Below are 19,261 nucleotides of genomic sequence, written 5' to 3'. Positions count from 1 at the left end.
CCTGTTGGAAATATGGGTTTGGGGCTGGCAATGGAGAGCCCGCTTCCACGGGGTGACGTGTGCTGGAAGTGCGGCCACGTGCAGCACACCTCTCAGCCAAATACTGCCGAGAAAAGGTCTCTCGCTGCCGCTTTGTACCAGTTTTGTCTCTGATTCTCCTTCCCTGCTTATTTTCAGCACCTTCTGCTGCGATTGCTGGTAGGAGAGAGCACGTCGGAGAGCTCAGACAGGGAGGTTTTGGTCGGCTTTGCTGAAGTGAGGGCGCATGTCACGAGCTCTGGCCGTCCGTGTGCTCAGCCCCGGCTGGGCTGGAGCCACCTGGGGCTGATCCAGCACAGCAGCTGCCGGAGCCACAGCTGGCCCCAAATCCTGCCCTCTCCCAGGGGATGCACCGGGCAGGGTCCTCCCCTCCGGCTCAGGCACCCTGGGCTGCTTTGCCTCCCTCTATCCCCAGTGTCCCTGTCCCCAGGGCTGCTGAGGGAGCACCCCAGCACCTTGGTGCTCCATTTTGGGGCTGCAGCAGGAGTGTGCTGTCAGCTGTGAATTCAAAGATAAATGAGCTCATTAGGCTGCAAGTGTTAATTAGCAGCCTTTGCTTAAAAGAGCTGCAGCTGGAGCAAGGGCAGTGTTTTGTTGGTGCTGCAAGGAGTTGGGGTGTCCTACAGCTCCCCTGGTGCAGGAGTCTGTCCTGGAGAGACACCAAAGTCTTTCTGCCCAGCTTTGCACCCAAAACAAGTGTCTTCCCAGGCTGGATCCATGCCTCTGCATGACGGATGCTGTGAGGCAGCATCTCTTTGCCTGGCTGTGGATGGTGCATGGTGGACCGCTGTGTGCTCTGAGACTTGTCCCATCGGTGGCACCTGCTGCCGTGAGCACGTGGGAGAGGGGACCCAAGCGGCCGCGACAGCGAGCGAGCAGCCCTGCGCAGGCAGCCTCTGCCTGGGGTGAGTACTGGGGTCTCCGGCTGCTCGAGCAGGGGAGGTGCCATGCGCTGACCTGGCATTTGTCCCTGTTGGTCTGTGGCTGTTTAGCAAAGCTCAGCCATATCTCTAGCAAAGCCTCCTGGACCCTACTGGGTGCTGCAGCACCCATGGGTGCCAGGTGGCTCTGAGCACTTTGCTGTTGGGGTCCTGGAGGTCCAGCCTGGCCCTGGTGTTGGTTATCTGCGTGGCTCTGCCCACGGACTCTGCAGAGGTGGCCTCTCCTCTGAGCAGCACTGCGGGGTCCTGCTGCTCTGAGTGGGGTTAGAGGAGGCTGGAGTGAGCTCTTAGCTCCCACGCCAGGGGCTCAGCTCTGGAGGATGCCTCTTCTGCGGGCACAGAGTTACGTGACTGGGCTTGTTCCTGTATGTGCCATGTAAATGTATCCCCGGGCTAGTGAAACAAGCCCTGAGCCTTTCCCCAGGCTCTGCAGGCTCCTCGCTGGCTCTGCGCGGGGTGAAAGGGAGCTCTTGACCCCCCCCCCCGATGAAGCCAGGCCAATGCAACTCCTCTGCTGTTGACATCTCAGCTGCTTGTTGGAAATACCCATTTCATCTCTCAGATATGAAATCTCTCTATGTAGAGAGAAATGTCTTCATCTCTATTCTTGGCTTGCTCTGAATTAGCATATCCCTCTGTTTCCCTGGCTCAGACACTACTTGCGGGGCAAAAACCCCAGTGCCACCCTTGCTGGCCTGTGTCCCCCCAAGGTGCCCATGACCACGGGGCTGAGCACGGCCAGCTCTGGCAGGGGCTGCTGCACCCCAGACCAGGCGTGCTGTGCCGTGCCATGCCCACGTCTTTGCTCCATGGCAGGGCATCATGCAGAGCTGGGGACACCGAGCAGCTCCGGGAGGTGGGACATCCCCCTTCCTTGAGCTGGGATCATCTCCCAGGGGCTTTGGAGGAGGGTGCATGCTACAGCCCAGCTGCTGGTACAGGCTGTCTTCCCATGATTTCCCCTCCCGTGAGCAAGAGTGAGCCGGCACTGTCCCCCCGTGGAGGACCAGGCAGGGAAGAGCTGCCTGCAGGCAGCAGGGGAGCCAGCATGCTCATTTTTTTGCATATTATGTGCTTTTCTGTGAATAAACTTGGGAGTTTCAACAGCAATATTTTTCACTCCATCTGTGAATGTGCACACGCATAGGAGGAAGACAGTGGAGGGAGTTGGAATGACAAAACATGGGAATTTGGGGATCTGGGGCATCCCCAAGTGCTTTGGGGCCAGTTGTGCTGATGATAACTGGGTTTTGTGGTCCATGTAGCTGCTGAGGAGGCTGTGTGTCCTGGTGAGCTCGTTAGAGGGCCCTGGCATGGGGATGTGAATCCTGAATCTTAACAGCTTTGTCCTCCCCAGCAGTGCAATACACTGGAAGGAGGTGCAGGGCACACCCTGCCTGCCCCGCACAGGGCGCTCTCGGGAATGAAAAATGGGCTTCTAATTTCAGTCCTGTGCCATCCTTTGCAAGGACATCGGGAAAAGGCTGGTTCTCCAAAGCGGTGTCCACTGCCACCTTTGCAGGTTGCTCCCCCGGCCCTGAGCTAGGAGAGCTTTGCAAGGGAAATAAAAACGTTTCAAGCATGAGAAAACCCCGCTGCCAGGCCACGACAGGTTCACTTGTGGTGTTGGGGAGTCCAGAGCAGCTCCCAACATGCCAGAAATATCTGCAAAATTTCTTTTTAGGGTGTTCCAGCTTGGCTTTGTATTTCTCCTGCCCAGCCCAGCAGTGGATGGGGAGGGGGGGTCTGGCTGCAAAACAGCCTGGGTAACCGTGGGGCTGGATCAAAGGCATTCACATTTGGTCTGGGCCCACTTAACGCTTCGAAAGGTGATGAAAAGGGGCTGTGTGCATGTGTGTGAAGTGAAAAACACTCTAAAAGATTCCTCTTCTATAAATCCCGGCAGCTGAAATGGGGGCCTGGGACAGGCTGCCAAGTGCTGCAGAGGAGAAACCAATCCACCCGCTCTGGTTTGATTTTTCTAGCAGACCTAGGTGAGCACAGCAGCAGAACAATAATTTAGAGCTCCCCTAAATGATTTTCAGGTGTGAGTAGGTAGCATAACATGGGCTGTAACACTAAATGAAAGGAACGGCTTTGCTTCCATAAATGTATTAACAATACATCATACTTAAGAGTAATAGAGACTTGGCTACATAAACCAAGATTTTTTTACATGATAGCAGTATGGAAAAAAAGTTGAAGCAGTAATTTTACAGTCGAGAGGTCCTGTAGTGATGGTTATAGCAGGGTTTCTGGACTGGAGAGATCCAGACTGGGTCTGGGTCTGGGGTGCTTGGGTACCAGCAGCATCTGATGGATGCAGGTCGTGCCATTTGAGCGCGGTCCAGGTGCTGTTGGGATGTCCTGTGCTGGGATCCCCGTGGAGCAGGGTGAAATGTCACCGCAGCCCCTGCCTGGGCACCCTCCGTCCCCGAGGTATGGCTGAGCTTGGAGCTGGTGGGTGCGCGGTCTCCAGCAAGGACCTGACTGGTCCCAGTGAAAGGTGGCTGCTGGAGGAAGGGTCCCTGGCTGTACCCCTCCCCAGCTTGCTGTACAGGGGCTGCAGGACCACACCAAGGGTTGGGTGCTGCCTTGGCTCCCTCCGTCATGGGGATGAGGGTGGGATTGGGGTGAAGGCTGTTCAGCCTTTGGTGCAGGAACCAGCTCTTGTTGCACTTCTAATACAGAGCTGGCCTTCGAGGACCTGCTCCCTCGGGGCTGCGGGTGTCCCACGTAAGCAACGATTTATAAAGCCAGGCTAAGGTTGCACCCGGGCTCCCTGACCCCCTGCAGTCTCCAGCCAGTGTTCGTGTAATGCTCCCGATACAATTCTGATGGTGTTGGGGGAGGAAAAAGCACCTTTAAAGGGTTTGGCAAGTCCCTCCTCATTTTTACAGCAGGGGGAGTGCAGTGTCCAGAGGTTTCATGACATCATTTGAGGCTTTTTTCCCTTTTTCTAAACAATAAACAAGTAAATTTGTCATGGGGCTGGCTCCCCTCGCCCTGACCACCTGCACGACTTACTGCATCTAATGAAACACATGTTTTCCCAGCAGTCTGGCCTGGAGGAAAACGTCTGCAAAATGACATATTCTTCTAGTTACAGTTTGCAAAACTGTATTTATTTTTTCTTTTTTGAAAGTGCTAAATATAGCCTCTTCCACTCAGGAGCAGGACCGCTTCTGCCGGCTCGGGGTAGCAGGGAGCAGAGTAGATGTGCTGCAATGCTGGCGGCAGCCATGGAGGAGCAGGAGAAAGGAGAAAGTCTGCTTTAATATGGGTAGCACTTGCAGGCGATGGAAGCTGTCTTTCCTTATTACATGCTTAATTAAAAAGGAAGCAAAGGGGATACTTGTGAATGCTCACGTTGAGCCGAGCTTGGTGGCTGAGCTGAGGGTCCCTCCTGCGGAGCCTTCCCTGGAGTGTGTCGGCCCATCCTGCTGGAAAAGGCTGGTTTTAAAAGCGAATGATGGGAAAATAATTAAAACTCCAGGTTTATAAGGTGATTTCAAGCTTTTTTTAAATCTGTAACTACCAAAAGACGTTGAGAGCTTTAAAAAAAAATGCAGCGTTTTACTAAGGAGGAGCTGAAATCAAAGGGAGAGAAAGTTGGGAGGTGCCGTAAGCAGTCGGTGCCGCTTTGCGCCAGGAGCATTGACAGACCTGGATGTGGGCGCTGATTCCTTGGGTTTTGAGGGCTCTGGAAAATGAGATTTGCTGAAGTTTCTGTTAAATTATATAACAACCTTTTTTTTTTTTTTTTTTTTCAATCTGAAACCCAAGTCATTTTTCATATCAGACACCAATGTCAACCCACGTGGGACGAGCGGTGTGTGGCACTCGGCTGTGCTTCACACCGGATTTTATTCCATCCCATCAGCATCCTGACATCTGAAGAGGTGCCTTTATACATAATGCTCGACTCCATCACAAATATGGCATGCAGATGGCATAGAAAAGTCTATGTGTCCACCAAAAGATCTTAAAACCTGCTTCCTGACAGCTTTATTTAGTTTATGAAGGTGCTCATTTATCAAAGTGCTGCATTCGGTATAAATATCTCTTGTGAATGGAATCATTTTTCATTTGTCATAACTCAGAAAATACAAAGTAGACAGCCTGTTTTCTTTACTTTTATTTCATTCTGATGCCTGAATCTCTTTAGGATTGGATTTTACCGGTGCTGAACAGCGTTACAGGTGCCCAGGCTGCTCTGAGGCTGGGCTTATCCTGGGCTGGGTCATCCCAAAGCTCATCCCGCTTTGGGCCAGGCTGGCACAGGGCCAGCAGCAGCAGGACCCGGCCGCTTCGGGAGGTCCTGGCTGCCGGGAGAGGTGGAGCGATGCAGGCTGAGGGCGAGATCCAGCACCGTCTGCCAGAGGAGATGCTGGAGTTTGGTTTAAAACAGGCGTATTGCCAGGAAGGTGGGCAGCCCTGGGGATTAACTAATCCCTGCTCTGTCCTCCCGAGTGGGTGCCAGCCTGCTGCAGCCGCTGGCACGGCCCTGGTGTGTGCTGGCAGGGAGTTTTCTCTGTTCCTAATCTGTCCCAGGCCCTCGGCTGGTTTGGGCAGCAAAACATCTTTTTCCTGTTACAAGCCAGGGCAGGTTTCTTGCTGATGCTGCATCCTTCCCCGTGAGCCGGCATTTCTGCGACACTGACTCATCCCTGTTTGCTAAAATACAGTCACTTAATCACCCACCGCCTGGCCCCGCTCCTGCCCTGCCCCGGGAGCACCGGCTGGGGACGGTCCCGGGGGTTTGATCCCCTAAACGGGCAAGTGGAGAGCAGGTATGGGACCACCGGCCAGCGGGGGCTTTGTAAGCCCCGCTAGCCATTGCAGGCAGGGCTTCTGCACACGCCGCAACTTGGAAAATAATAATAATAATGCAACTTGGAAAATAATAATAATGCCAAAATAACATGTGGGAAGAGGTGGGAGAAGCCAGAGGAAACTGTAGTTTGGGAGCTTGAACTAGGCAAAAAAAAAAAAAAGAGCGTGAGTACAGGCTCGGTGGCTGGGGGCTCCTTCCCTGCAGCTGCTATAGCAAAGGGGTGACTCTTCCCCACCCCATTTCATGGCAAAAGCCATGGAGGGAGCCAAAATCCAAGCAAAGGACAAGGAAAAAGCTTAGCAATGCTGTTACTTGATTTTAAGCAAGCGGTGGAGTTAAACCTTCAGTGAATTCGCAGGCAGAAGCAGGAGCGAGCAGCTCTGATGCTAGCGTGGTTTCAAAGCAATCTTGTCCCTGGGACATCTCTGGGCTGGTTTTATGGACTGGAGGGAGGAAACGAAACCACCTGCTCCTTGAGGTAATACATTCCTTAGCCTGAAATATTTCTCGTGTGGATCTCCAGAATCCGCGAGACATTTGTTTAGACGTTGAGACTGTGTTTTGGTGAGAACCAGTCTGACGGCGGCAGCTTTAAACACTTTCACATTTTCCTTTTTTCCATTTTTCTTGGGTCCTTTAGCTGGATGCCTTCGGATGGCGTTTCCTGCTCCGCAGACAATGCCGCATGGCAGAGCCGCCGGTGCTCCGGCCAGCACAGGCAGCCAGGGGACGGTGAAAAGCAGGGTCAGCGTTCTCTATGAAGAACTGGCTTTCTTTATAATGTCTTCAACCTTTTTTTTTTTTTTTTTTCCCAGAAAAAAAAATAATCGGAGAATGTGCTGGCATTCAGCTTTGGAACAAAACCTCAGATTTCATTAACAAAGAAAGCACCTTCTTTTGGCTGATCTTGACTTAAAAATCTGACTTTCAAATTCTTTGGCAGAAGCAGGAAACTTTGCACGAACTCTAGTATCAAATTGTGCAGATTGAGGGAGACGATGCCTTGAGGATGATGCTTTTTCTCTGCCTTGCTCTGCTGTCCCCAGCCCCCGGGTGGGTGCAGCTCTGCGCAGCGTGGCACAGGAGCTGCAGCCAGGGAGGCTTGTCTCCTTTTATTTAAGCTAATTGCTGTTAAATACCTTCATTCTCGATACACGGGCAGAGTTTGCATGGTGCAAGAGAGCATTTTGGATATCGGAGGCTCAATGCCATTCCCAACAAAGTCCATTGGCTTCAGAGACGATGGCCAAATGGCCACTAAATGCAGCTGAACTCACACCTCCATGCTTGAAACTCAGGGCGGTAGAAAGGCTTTTGACCTTCTGGCAAAGCAAAGGGGTTCAAAGCCGCTTGCAAGCAGCTTCACAAATGGAAAACAAAAAAGGGGACACGTTAAAAGCCCTAAAGGACCGTGTTTGCTCTGTAACACCAGTGATGGGGAGGGAAGGGTAGAGCAATTTGCCTTTTGGCAGAGGGCACAGCGGGGACATGAAGCACACCGGGATGCTCTCGCAAGAGCCAAAGCCCTCTCCGCTTGTGCTGTTGCAGGGCAGGCGCTGCCAGCCGCCTCGCTGGGAGTGAACCCTCCGTCAGGGAATGCTTAATGCAGGCGGTGAATCGCAGGGCTGCGGGGATCCGCTGCCAGTCTGCAAACACTACGGCAGAGGCAATATCCCGGGCTGCCGCCTCGGCACGGGGACGCTCCTGGCTGCGGGGCATCGGTGTTGGCAAAGCAGGGGACCGCGGCGCTCATCCTCCGCAGGAGCGCTCGGCCAGTAATGGCCTTACCAGAGCACAGACAGCAAAGCAGAGCACTCTCCAGACACCTGGAATGTGTTCAATCTGTCTCCAGAGGCTAAAAATGGCTCATCCTTCCTTTTTTTAGAGAGGGCTGTCTAGAAAATGCCAGCACCGAGTGCCCTTGGAGTCAGGTGAATGGGGAGCTGGGGATCCGGTTTTGCTGCCTGATGGTGTTTCTGGTTTGGAAAGGCGTTTGAGCTGCTTGGAGGAAGTGTTCTGTGAGCGTATGAAGGCTTGTTATAGTAACCCAATTGCGTCTCGGAGTGGGTAATGTGCTTATTTTCTGCAGTGGACTGTTTGGGAGAAATTACCAAAAATATTCAATTCCTAACGTGCATCCAGAGGAGCAAGAATTCCCAGTAAAAGTGATGCGAGGGCTGGGGTCACCCTTTCGATGCCGCTGGTCTGGAGCGCGGATTTGAAGCTGGGGAGGAGGTGAGCAGCGGGGAGGAGCTGGTGGGACTCGTGCTGTGATGATCTCGAGCCTTAACCAGATTTCAGGTCAAATTTGTATTTCCCTTTTCTGAAATTTTTGAATCCCCTCAAAGCTTGCACTAAGAGAGGCTGTTACATTGCTTTCCTTTAAGAAGAAAACCCCGTGTTTTGGTCTCGGTGTAAAAATTCACATCCCTTTCCTTAGCCTACCCTGAAGCGTGTTCAGCAAACCCCCAAGCTCTGCAGGAGCTGGCTGGGTGATGCTGCCAGGGCACCGTCCCCACCCAGAATCCATCAGCTCCTTTTTTTCCTCCCACCCTCTCTGCATTAACACAATTCCCCCCTTGGGGAATTCCCCCAGGGAAGCACGAAGCTGTGCGGCTGCAAGCGATACCCCTTGTTTAATCCCCAGGGGAACGTGGGGGCTCGAGAGGATGGTGCACGGGAGATGGATGGTGCACGGGAGATGGATGCAGTACCCTTCTCCCCTCTGTGCCTCCCCTTTTCACACAACGGGGAGGAAAGCAGGTTTGAAAAGCCTTTTTTCTTCCTCCTTCACAAAAGATTTTGTGCCCAGAGTTACTTTTATTGTTGCATATTTTCCTCTCCTGGAGGTTCAGCAGCGTATTAATCAAGCTCTCCTCTGATGTTGTGATTTTTATGGACTGCCAACTGCACACAGCCAGTTTGGCATCTTCTCTAACAAACCAAGGTTTAAATGGCTTTACCATTTGTATTTAGGGCTTAGCTGCGTGTGTCACTTCGGTAGAATTAATCTGGAGGAAAAAAACAAAAAAGGCAGAATTCATATTGCACAACGATTGCCTCCAGACAGGGAAGAATTGCTACACATGGGCAAATGGAGGTAGCAGAAACCTGCAGCTGTGAATAGCACGGCTGTGGGGCAGGAGATAAAATAATATTCATAATAGTGCAGAATAGTTACGTAAGAGGGTTTGGGTTTTTTTTCTGCAATGGAAAATTTCACAGGGGAAAGAATCTGTTTCGGTGAGGTATTTAATTTCTTTCTTTGGTTTGAGAAGGGGTGAAGTGCTTGGGATGCAACGGCTTTCCCAAGGCCTCTCCGGGGTGATGCACTGGGGATGCACAGGGATCTGGCCAACCCTGGACACTTGAGCCTTCCTTATAGGGGGGGGAAAAACCCCAACAATATAATTTTGTGTGTGTGTGTGCTGTATGTGTGGAAGAGATGTGAGCAGGATCCGAGCTGTGGTACCTGGGAACTTGTCTAGACAGCGTGTGCCACGGGTCAGGCGGGGAATTCGGACCGCAGTTACTCAGCACGAGCTCTGCCACAGGGGATTCATCCTAATAATTCATTATCCAGGCAGGGTGGATGTTTGTTCATTCAAAGTAAGAAATAAACAGGGAGAGACTAAATAAATAGAAAAAAAATAATGCTGGTTAAGTAAACAAAGAAATTCCTCGGTAGCAAACACTTCTTTTATGGTTAGCGGTCTGTAAATACAGCATTGGAAAAGCTGCTTGAATCGTGAAGTCATCGCGGCAGCATCAGACACCTGGGGAGCCTTGGACCCAGGGTCCAGCTGGGCGAGGAGTGACCTTAAAATATAGGGGGGGACCCTATAGCTGCTTCCTCACGCCCCTGCACCCCGCGGTCCCCCCCTGGGGAGGCTGCAGCTCTCCCAGCTGCCTGCCCTCGCCGTCAGGTCCTGGGACTCCAGCGACCCTTTTAAGAGGGGCTTTAGCATGCTTCAGAAAGGGCTTTTGGAGTGTAAAGTCATCTGTTCGGAGGTGGATGTTTATAGCTGGGCGCTGATTGCCAAGACAGCAAGAACCATCTGACAAGGAACATCTCAGCTATTGAATTTTGTATATATTTTTGCAAAAATATCATTGGCCAAGGCTTTGCTGCCTACCTCAGCCCAGCATCCCCGAGCCCCCACCAGCCCTGGTCCAGCTACAAAAGCGTTTGGCCCTGGCACGAGCTTGGTGGCATGGAAGAAGAGGAGAGAAGCACTTTGGCGAGGGCTAATAAGTACAGCTTATGCTAATTGAGTGCTGGGAGCTAAGGGCCAAAGTTCTTCCAAACACGGTGGGGGTGCCAAGTCTCTGCTTTCCGGAGGTTAAATTACTTTCCTCTTTTTTTTAAAAAAAAAAAAAAAAAAAAAAAAAAAAGCCAATGGGTCTCTGTGGCACCACTTCACTGGAGGAGTTTCTCTTGGGTTAGTGTGTATTTTATCCCCTGATGTTGCTTCTGGAGTTGGGCGTTGCTCGTGGCTGCCTCCTCCTTGGTTTCCCCGGAGAAGGGGGTGGACGGGGGGTCTCTGGGTCTCTGTGCCGCTGTGGTCCGTGCCTTCCGGGGACGGTGGGTGCAGGCAGAGGGACCCTGCGGCCGGTGGGGGATGCTGAGGGCAGGCACCCCAAGCTGCTCCGGCAAAGAGGCAGATGTTGGCCATCGGTCTTGTAGCATAACTCAGGATTTTCCTGCTCCTATGGGCAACACTCCCGTGGGTGCCCTGGGTCCCGGCTCAGCATCTTCCCCTCCTTTCCCAGTCTCTGGTCTCCCTCCCCTTCCCTGGACCACGCTGTACTCGGGGTGATCCCAGCTGGGACATTGCTCTTGCCCTTGGGGTAGGGTGAGTGAGAGGGAGACCCTGGGGCACAGAAATAGCCCTGGAGCATCCCAAAGTGGGAAACCACTGGGTCACTCCCTCTGGGTGCTGTGCTGGCAGGGCAGGGGAGGCTCTCGCCTTCCTAGTCTTGTGCTCTGTAGAGACATAACGTTTCCTGGCTTTGCATGAGGCTGATAATCTCCGGGAGAGGCTGGCTTTCTGTTTACATCAGCTTTTGTTTTGGACAACCAACTCTCCAGAGCTCTGAGCTCAGCGGGGCTGTGTGCCGGCCAGGCGTGACGGCACCACGTGCTCCGCTGGCCCGCGCTCGCCCTCGGCAGACGGCTTTGAGCTGCTCCCCATCACCCAAGGGTGACAAATCTGTGACAAGTCTGCTCGCACCTGACTGCGCCCGCCCAGGGGTCTGAGCGTGTTGAGACCCCCAGGGAGCCGCTGGTGGTCCGGCTTCATGCCGCCTTTTCCCTTCCTGCCATGCCAGAGCTGCTTGCGGGTATAATTCTGACCCCAGACCCAGGGCTTGAGCAGCGTTTGGTCCTCCTGAGCTGGGGGATATGTGTAACCAGAGCATCCAACCTGCACCCATCCTTCCTCCAAAACTATGGGAGAAGCACCCCTGGGAGCACCGGGCGCACCCCGGACCCTCCGCAGCACCATCACCCCGGGGCAGCTGACGATTCAATTCCCGCATGACACCGTCAGCCCTTCCTCCGTTTATATTAGTGAATTAGGGATTTTGTTTTCATTCCTGGCCTCTGTTTACATTCCTTGTATCCTAGCTTAATTCTTCCAAAACTCCAGAAGCAATAGCATCCAATACATGACACCCTCCGAAAGGTCAGGCTCAAGGAGGCATCTGCCGAAGGGAAAGGCTAAAGTTTGGAAAAAATGACCACACGTGGGAAAACCTACAGTGAACTGCTGGGATGACTTCAAAATGTACGGGAGGAAGGTCAGGCAGCCAGTGAGGCGGTAGCACAAGCTCATGTAGGGTTTGGAGGCATCGAGGTGAGAACTTGAGCTGGGACTCGGATGCATGGATGGAAATTATAGTTATTTGTAGGCTTTTCTATTTCAGTGGTGCACAAAGGCTTGCTTGGTTCAGCCGTGCAGCCTGGGGTCATCCTCCCGCAAGCTGCAAGGGCATGGTCAGTGCAGTATTCTCCTTATCCAGCTTTTATAAGAAACCCATCCAAGGATGTTAATTTGGGGAAGACATGAGACCTTCCCTTTGGGAATGGCTCAGGAATGGCTTGTGTAATTCCCTAACCAGATCTGCAGCCAGATGAACTTGCTGCCTGGGTTGAAACAGTCCCTGCCTGCTCTCTCCTTGCTTTTTACCAACTTGTGCCGGTATTTGCAGAAAATGCCGATGGTCGGGAAGGTAAAAATCTTGCCCAGGGCTCAGGTGCAGAGTTCAGCTCCCAGGTTTTGCTTCTGCTGCAGGAATGGGGAGGTTTGAGCCCCGTGGTGTTTGGCTGCAGAGCATGGATAATCTCCAGTGTGCACAAGCCTTAGTTTGCACCTTGACACTTTTCTTGGAAACTGTCAGGCTTGTGGAGAAAATATGAGGGTTTTTTGGTCACAAATTTCTGACAACTGAGCCACAAGCAGAAACTTTTCTCGGGAGCCAGACTTTTTTTGGGGTCGGAAGCTTGAGGGCTGCCCTTCCGCACTAAAAGCTCTTGCTTTGCTCTGTTTTCAGGAGAAAACTGTTTTGTTTCTCACTTTCTCCACCAATTTATTCCTGGCTGCCGGAGGGCCCTGAGGGCTCGATGCTGCTCTCATCGGGTTGGTTCTGCAGCAAAGTGGGATGCACAATTAACCGGCGGGACAGCTCCTGCAAGCACCCGCAAAGCCCGGCATCCTGGCTCTGAGCACCCCCTACCTCTACGTCCCCCAGCAAAACCCAACATAAAGAAAACCATCCCAAGGGCTCGCTGAGAGCCAGGCAGAGCTCGCAGCAAATCTTTTCCTACCGCTCTTCCAAGCGCCTGCATGGGGACCGCCTGTTTGTTTGCAGCAGCACCGGTCTCTATTGGAGATGTCAGCCCTGCGAGGAAGCGGTGCTGCCGCCCGGTCCTCGTCCCCCGTGATGCTGCAGCATTCATAGCAGTCAGCAGCTGGGAGATGGGGAAAAAAGTGAAAAAAAAAATTAAAAAACAACCCTCCTTCAGCTGCCTGAGTTTGCGTTTCGCCCCGTGGCAGCGTGCGGGGTTCTCCCCGGCTGCCCCTGGCTCCACGCCGCTGCAGGCAGAGACCTTTTGGAAAGCGCTGCCTGGGCTGGATGAAGCAGCACTGAAATTGGAGCGGGATCCAAAAATGAAGTGGGAAAGCAGCTCTTAATACATGCCCAGCTTTTTTCTGTTTACAGGATTAATATCATATGATGAATACATGAAAATTATCTTCTGTGGGGTTTTTAGACGTTAAGGAGCCCTGCTGCTGAGTTTTCTGCTCGATGTCGTGGGATGTCCCCATAACAACTTTTTGCAAGGGGTTGAAATACTATTATTTCCTTGGTTTTTTTTTTTTTTGTTTTCCCATCCATCACTTCCAATGACAGCTGTTTACATTTTGGAAGTATTACATCAATATTATCACAGCACAGCTCTTCTTTGAACTCTTGGCATTTCTTGCTCGTGCAAAGAGGCTCGGTTGCATTAAGATGTCCGAGGGCGAGCGCTGATGACTCGGCAGAGGAGGGATCTGCAGAGCGACGCAGCCACACGAGTGACTAGAGTTTAAACCAGTTTTGCAGAAGATCAGTTGAGTAAAACCCTGCTCCCCTGCTATCCCAATCGCATCCAATTTAAGCTAATGAGAAACCCCCAGGGATCTGCAAGCTGCTTGCAGACAACCGACAAAGAGAGATGAAGCAGAAGGGGTCTGATGGACATCGCTCATGAAACCAAAGCAGCTCCAGGGTTTCTCCTTTTGCTTTGCTGCACATGAACCACGACCACTGCGGTGAAACCTCTCGCGGCCAGTCCTTTGGCAGGAGTGGGAAAGCGGATCCCTGTAAATCCGACTTTCCGCTGGTTTTCAGGTCAGGGAGTTCAAGGCAGGAGGCAGCTGCTGCCGCTCGGTTTTCCATGGAGTTTTTTAACTTCTGACATGCTGTGCTTGAGACCCCACCTGCTCCGTTTGGGGAGGGAGAGATAACACGAGGCCCAGGACCCTTCTGGTGTTATTTTTCCCATCTTTCCTCCATAACCCTTCAAGCCGGCTGGTTCCAGCGATCTGCTTCCAAACAGCCTCTCTGAAAACTGAACCAAGATGCAAATGTCAAGATTATATAGGCCTTTCGTAATTTTTTTTTTTTTTTTTCATGAAAAACTGGCTTGGCTTCCAACTGCATGGGAGAGTTTAGTTCCCAGCGAGGGATTTCCCCCGACGTGCCCCGTCTGTGGCCCCAGGCTGGGAGCAGGAGCAGCGAGGCTGCGACTTCTGCTCAGAGCATCCACTTCTCAGGGATCCCTCCCTCTGTGCGCTGCTTACTCTGTGTTTTAAATCTCATCTGTGCTTCCTGCCCAAGCTTTTTAATATTTCCTTTTATCCCCTAAAAACTGCTTTTTAACTTTCACCGAGCCAGAAATGCATTTTGTTCCATTCAGCTGTTGCTGTCCCCTGAAATTCTGCTTTTTTCTCCAGAGTTATATAGGGGAAAAACAGCTGGGGGATGTAGTTAAGAAGTGAAAATACCTGTCAAGCAGCGTTTTGCTGGTGGAAGGAGCACTGTACAAACAAGCTAAAGAGCATCCACGTCTCTGTGCTGTTTTGGATCCTACTGCTGCTTTGATCTCCGTTCCAGACATGTGTCCTCTCCCGCCTGCAGACCCCAAACGCATATTTTCAGGAGGGAAGAGGGGAGAATGAAACGAAACTGGATCTCCCAGACACTCTGTTTCCTCCAAGAGTGTCTCGAGCGGAGCTTATCTCCCTCCTGTAGACCCCAAACTGTCTGACAGACACTCAGTAGACAGACCTGTCAGCGTTTGCAGCCATCTCAAAAGATCTTTGCTCTCGGCTGGGTGGGAAGAGGGACAAAAAACCCATCAAGGACCTTTGCTTGCTCTTCTGCTTCACGGGGAGGAGAGCTGGCACTGCAGCAGGCAGGCTGCTCCGGCTTTGCTTTTCTCCTGGCTGCGAGGTCGGTCTCACCAAGCTTGATCGCTGCACGTGGAGATGCTTCTGTAGGCAAACAGGGCTGGAGGGCGGGTGGGGAAGGACCTCCAGGGTCACATCTACTGTCTGAAAACAAACCAAAGGCTGGATTTATCTTTTCTGCTTGGAAAAAGTGGAGGCAGGGCGGTGGCTGGTCCTATCTCCCCAGTGGAGCTGCCCCAGCTGGGCTCTGTGGTCTGGTCCACGGGCACTCAGGGCTGCATCCCAGCCCCAAAGCCTCACCGCAGTTGGAGCTGAGCTCCTGCTGGAGCTGCGTCCCGGGCACCTCCTCCAAAGGGTGTCCCCAGCCCGGGGAGGAAGAGGATGGAGGGAGAAAATCCCACCCTGAGGATGCTGCTATGTTTTGGGTGTTTTGGGCTGCTTAATTCAGCGCAGAGGTGACGGGGCCCTAAATGACAGTGGTGGCTGTTGGGGCGACACTGGGGATACTGGCCCAAGAGCTGTGTGCAGTGGGAGCATCCCGTTGTGCCCGAGGACAGCCCTGGCAGAGGGGAAGAAAACACTCATTAGCAGTTTTCCTCCTGGTGCTTTGCTGTTTGCTTCCCAGCCGGACTCTCCTGGGTGCCCATGCCAGCGGAGACATACTCGTGCCTGTGTAGGTGCTGGGGAAACGAAATGGTGCGGCCGGGTGCCCCAGCGCTGCGTGGTGCCCTGCGGCATCGCAGCAGCCTCCTCGGTGCTGTGGGCACCGGCTCGGCTCTCCTCCATCCTGGGAACGGCATCTGAACAGAGGTGGCACTTGAGCAGAGGTGGTACCCAGCTGGAGGTGGCATCAGAGCAGACGTAGCAGCCAAGACTAGGTGGCATCTGAGTGGAGGTAGTGCCCAAGCAGAGGTGGCACCTGGGTAGAGGTGGCAGCTGAGCAGTGGCAGCTCCTGAGCAGAGGTGGCACCTGAGCAGAAGTGGCACCCAAGTGGAGGTGGCTGGAGGTGGCATCCAAGCAGAGGTGGCACCCCAAAACCATCAGTGACCCCATGCAGACCTTCTGTCGCCAAGCCCCCATCGGGGTGAGGAGTCCCCGGGGGACCCCAGCAGGGTGCTGTGGGGAGAAGACCAGGGTGCTGCCGTGGGGTTGAAGTTCCCAGCCAGCATGGCCCTGCTGGGAAGCTGATCCCTAAAGGGTGCCGCGGCCGCATGAAGGCTGTCCCCTCTCCCGTCCTCTCCTGCTGTACCTCCTACAAGTTTCGCTTGTCCCTCCCACTCCCTCCCAATGCTCGCCTTCTGTCAGGGAGCCGGGAAAGGCTGGGGATAAGCAAAGGGCTCTGCAAGAGAGGCTACCAGTCTGGCTGGCTGCCTCCCGCGGATGCTCGGGGCCGGGGAGCAGGGCAGCCGGCGCTCCCATGGACCTCCCCAGCGGGATGCTCCTCGCCTGCTCCCTCTGCCTCCTGCCCGGTAAGCGCCCGTTCCCCCTCCTGCGCCCACCCCAATTCCCCAGGCAAGGGGAAAGCAACCGGGAATAACTTTTGCTTATTTGGAAAAGGTGCTGGAGAAAGCCCAAGGTTAATAAGGCTGTTGGAAAAGTCTCCTTGGGAGCAAGAGGGAGGGAGCAAGGCAGGCGCCTTCGAGGCAGGCGAAGGGGAGTTGAAAGGGATGGAGGGCTTTGATGGTCTCCCAGGAATGAACGGGCAGGCACCCTCCCGGCCCCCCTCCTCTCCTGGGCTAGAGTTGGAGCAGGATTAGTTATCGTTTTTCTGAAGCATCAGACGGTGGGGGAAAAAAAAGTCCCCCCAAAATAAAGCCAGACCCTTTTACCTAGAGTTAACTTTTGTGATCCACATGTGATTAGTCCTGTTGCACATGAGGGGGCTGTGCAAAAGAAAATTGCTTGGGGTTAAATGAGTTAGGAGAGGTTTTAGGCAAGCCTTTGGTTTCAGGAGGTGAGCCTGCAGCTTCTCCCACACAGCGGGACGAGACTTGCCAGGGGCTGGGGTGTGAGGGGGGGTTCTGCTTCTTGCTGGCCCCTCGCCGGCACGCTCGGGCTCACTTCTTGCAGAAAGAGACTCCCCGGCAGCGGTCATTTTTGCTGCAATTACATCTGGCATCCTCCTGCACGCAGCCCAGGCTCAGAGCAGCCAGGCTGGGACCGCTCAGCGCTGCAAAGGGGAAAAAGAGCTTTTCCCCACTACCAGGAGCACTGCCACCGGCTCACGCCTCCCTGCCAGCCTGCAGCGCTTCTGCCGCTGCAAACAATTCTAAACATCCTGATGGAAAAATGCGCCGGGGCGGTTTTTTTACTTCTTTTCTTTTTTTTTTCCCCTTTCTAATTGCACTGTTGCTTGATCCTTTAAAGCAAGCCGCAGCAGAGCTGCCTTTCTTTGCTTAATAGGGAACATGTGTCTGTGCCTTGCATGGCGGCAGCGAGCATGGCGGGGCGCGGGGCTGCCTGCGTGGAGCTGCCGGGGCCAATTGCTCCGGCACGGAGACGGCGGCACATCCCCGGCCGTGCTTACGTTGGTGACCAAGTCCGCGGGGTGAGCTCCCCTTAAAGAGATGCTGCTTGTAGATACGTGACAGTTATTGCAGAGTGTAGGCAGGGGATGTGGCAAGTCGGCGTCTCCGCCTCGGGCTGAACAGAAATCCTCCACGCGAGGGTTTCTGCCCACGGGTGTTTCTGCCCACGGGTGTTTCTGCCCATGGGTGTTTCTGCCCACAGGGGTTTCTGCCTGCGCCTGGAGTGGCCGGCGACGGCACCGCTGCTGCAGTGAACATGAGCCATGTGCCGGCAGGAAGGGTTAATGCTTCCAGCACTCCGTGGTGGTCTCTGGACAAGGATGGGATGCGCTGTGGCTACCGGTCAATATATTTTGCCAAGGACTAATGCTGGCGTTTTGCCATCCGGACTAAAAGCAAATTTGTGCGATGTGCGGGACCCCCCGGGGCCCTGGTCTGAGCTGAGGGTGCAGGGTTGGGACGCGCATCCTCAGGAATGGTCCCTTCGCCGTGCAGGCAGCGCTGCCTGTCCCGGTGCGTGCCCTCACGTGCAAACCAAGCTCTGGGGGTGCTTTGCCCGAAGGAAGCCCCCCTCCTTGCTCTCTCCAGCGGCCCCGGGGGAACCTCCTGCACGTGGGCTGTGTCCCCACTCTTGCATCGTCCCATGGGTTGGGAGTGCCTGGAGGCACCGCGGCATCTCCAGCGCTTGCTTGGTTATTACGTGTCACCAGCAATAGAGCCCAGGGAGGAAGCAGGCGATGCTGGTGCCCAGCAGCCAGTCCCCTTCTAGCTGGCACCTTGCGGGGCCAGGGACCCCCCCAGCGCCATGCCTCTGTGCACAGCCAGTCGTGGGGACTATCCAAGGTGTCCCTAAACATCAGATCAGGCCAGCTCCTCTTCCCTGAGACTTCGGTGCAAGCAGGGCATAGGTTTGGGCTGAGAGCGGGAGAGCCTGGCCAAGAGGTGCTGAGCCATGGCTGAGCCAAATAAACACCTTTGGTGGCCATGGGTGGCCCGGTTGCTCACTGACACCGTGTGCTGGCAGAGAAACTGCGACTTCCAGAAGGATCCAGGGAGGATGCACTGAGATGCAATAACTTCCCTTGTGTCAGACCGTGACTCTGTTTTCCTTCGCTGGTTTGGTTTTTCAGAGAAGGTAGTTGGCTCCTTCCCTCTCTAAAGAGTGACCAAATGGTAAAATCATCGTGCTTACTCCATGAGGCATGTTTGGGATTGTCCAGGTGGGTTTCCAAGGGACCTTCCAGTCCAGGCTTTGATGGTGGGTACTTAATTTTGGGTGGCTGCACAACCCCAACAGTGGGGCTGAGTAGGACTCCACCTCCCTGCCTACCCGTTGTCCATCCACTGGCCAAAGTTTGGCCAGCAAAGGTCCATTAAACACCCCCTCGAGGTGCACGGCGCTCTGAGAAGCTGGCTCCCCACATGGCCCCCACAACCCATCGCTTTCCTGGTGTCTCCCTGGGAAAGGGGTGGTCAGAGACCTGCCACTATTTATTCCTGATGCCAGTTGCATTATCGCTAATGAATGCGCTGCAAATGAATAATCAACATGTTCCTTAGGGCTGCAAAATGTGGCCATCAAACAGCTCCTCCCTGACTTTTGGGGGGCCAGAAAGCTGGAATTATGGAAGCACAAGGTCCTTGTGTAGCTAACGCCCTGGGGCTGTTTGTCAGAGATTTTGTGGGTAACCAGGAATGTTACGACACACGAGCCGGCGATGACTGATCCTCTGTTCATCCTCAGTATTCCCTGGCTCACCATCCACCGCTGCAGCAGCCACCAAACCCTGGGTTGTTTCCTAATAGCTGATGACAAACGCTGGCTTTGAGATAGCGACCTGGAGAGGAATTTGGTGCTTTCACCATCTCAATCAGCAAAGAGCGCTTGATAGGAATTAAAGCTAGAAGGAAGGACAGGGACACGTGGCCCACCCTGCTCCTTCTCAGGGCCTGCT

At 53.7% G+C, this 19,261-nt stretch overlaps 1 protein-coding gene across 1 annotated transcript in view; it reads left to right on the top strand.

Annotated features, from left to right (window-relative positions):
• Positions 1–16,195: 16,195 nt before the first annotated feature.
• ITGA11 (integrin subunit alpha 11) overlaps positions 16,196–19,261 on the top strand; it is a gene marked incomplete at both ends in the record, with an annotated part of 50,873 nt that continues 47,807 nt past the window's right edge. Inside the window, one exon of the mRNA XM_082321719.1 lies at positions 16,196–16,247. Coding sequence (XP_082177845.1) covers positions 16,196–16,247 — 52 coding nt within the window. The remainder of the gene's footprint in view (positions 16,248–19,261) is intronic.

The sequence above is a fragment of the Platalea leucorodia genome, assembly GCF_965183815.1.
Source record: "Platalea leucorodia genome assembly, chromosome: 9".
NCBI classification, from domain to species: Eukaryota; Metazoa; Chordata; class Aves; order Pelecaniformes; family Threskiornithidae; genus Platalea; species Platalea leucorodia.
This window is presented reverse-complemented; position numbering and strand designations above follow the sequence as displayed.